Source organism: Miscanthus floridulus, chromosome 19, assembly GCF_019320115.1.
Source record: "Miscanthus floridulus cultivar M001 chromosome 19, ASM1932011v1, whole genome shotgun sequence".
NCBI classification, from domain to species: Eukaryota; Viridiplantae; Streptophyta; class Magnoliopsida; order Poales; family Poaceae; genus Miscanthus; species Miscanthus floridulus.
In genome coordinates this window covers 55,550,704-55,552,107 of record NC_089598.1, presented here as the reverse complement: position 1 = coordinate 55,552,107, position 1,404 = coordinate 55,550,704, and the positions used below count along the sequence as shown (strand labels likewise).

At 44.2% G+C, this 1,404-nt stretch overlaps 1 protein-coding gene across 1 annotated transcript; it reads right to left on the bottom strand.

Moving 5' to 3' along the window:
- Nucleotides 1-772: 772 nt before the first annotated feature.
- Nucleotides 773-1,150, bottom strand: LOC136526061 (uncharacterized). Its single transcript, XM_066518846.1, has one exon. It carries the CDS (start codon nt 1,148-1,150, stop codon nt 773-775), a length of 378 nt encoding a protein of 125 aa, XP_066374943.1.
- Nucleotides 1,151-1,404: the final 254 nt, after the last annotated feature.

Below are 1,404 nucleotides of genomic sequence, written 5' to 3'. Positions count from 1 at the left end.
ACTTTCCCCGAATGATCGACAGGGATAGCGGCAGCTATTTGTGAAATTTAAGTTTCTATCATTTTGTTAAAACTTAATTGATTTTTCACTATGGCAGATAAACTTTCTATTTGAGAATTGATGTTCTCTAACATTTTATCATTATACATCGACTTTTAGTGATATTTTCATTAATTTTGACTTGGCCTAAAACCAATTATTTAAAAGAAGGTTGATTCGAATTGTAATTTGAGTTTTAGTTCGAATTACCTTGCAGGCAGGATTTGTTGTTCCACCCATTATTACCACAAAAATAGATTTATTGATGAAAAGACTAGAGCAACGGGCCCTAGAGAAAGACGCCATGATGGGCATCGTCCAGGCCATGGACTCACACATGACATGTGAGGTCTATGGGAATGTTTGCCATTCGGGGAATCATTACCCAGAAACCCACGAAGAAGCTACCTTCATCAGCAACGGGTTTCGCCAAACAGCATATCCGTCTCCTTCAAGGTATGCATTCCTTTTTGTGTTTTCTTTTCTTCCCCTAGCTTTCATTCGACACCATTTAATTGATGAGAGACGTGGCTCCATCAATGGTGAGGGAAAGGAAGGCGCCTCCAGCAGCAGCGTCGAGGTGGCCCCTAGACATGGGTATTAATCCATTATAAAAATTTTGGAGCACTAACTAGTTTTCAATCCTGTGGTGCAGGCATGCTTGGATGTAGTCCTACAGCCTCTCCCATGCCTTGGGAATGGTCTCCATGGAGCTTTGCTAGAAGTTCGAAATTCATCCCCTCAGGGCATTGGGTTTGCCCATGGGGAAGAACTTGGCAAGGAATGCCATAGAACATTTGTCCCACATCTTGACAGCTTCCTTTTCCTTGTAAAACCACTGCTTCACCTTCCCCGAGAGGGAGAAGGGAAACAAGCGGAGCCTGATGCTATCAGGTCCGACGTCCTTGATGACGATCATGTCACACAATTTGAGGAAGTGTTGGAGATGCGCGTTTGCGTCCTCGCTTGGCAAACCATGGAATTGGTTTGCCTTCACCATCGTGATGAGGCCGGTATGGAGCTCGAAGTTCCCATCCCCAAGGTTGATAGCGGGCCCAATGGGCACGTTGGCAACAATGGGGGTGGAGTAGTCACGGAGGGTCTTGGCCATGATTGGAGTAACGGATGGTGCGGGGGTGACTGGTTCGACTATCAAAAGAGTAGCAAAAGAAGCGACACGAGACCGTTTCTTCCTTAGGAGTGCCTCCAGATTTTTGATGTAGTTTTTCGGCAGTTTGTAACCAGTCATACACTATCCTGTTTTCATCCACAACAAGAGCAAACAAGCAAAGTTAGCCTACATAAACAATGGCTACCTTACATTCATATTATCATGAACATGTCCTACTAGATTCTTTAATCAAT

Excerpts from the sequence above, each read along its gene's own strand:
- LOC136526061 (XM_066518846.1), bottom strand. The coding sequence starts at position 1,150 with ATGGCCAAGACCCTCCGTGACTACTCCACCCCCATTGTTGCCAACGTG.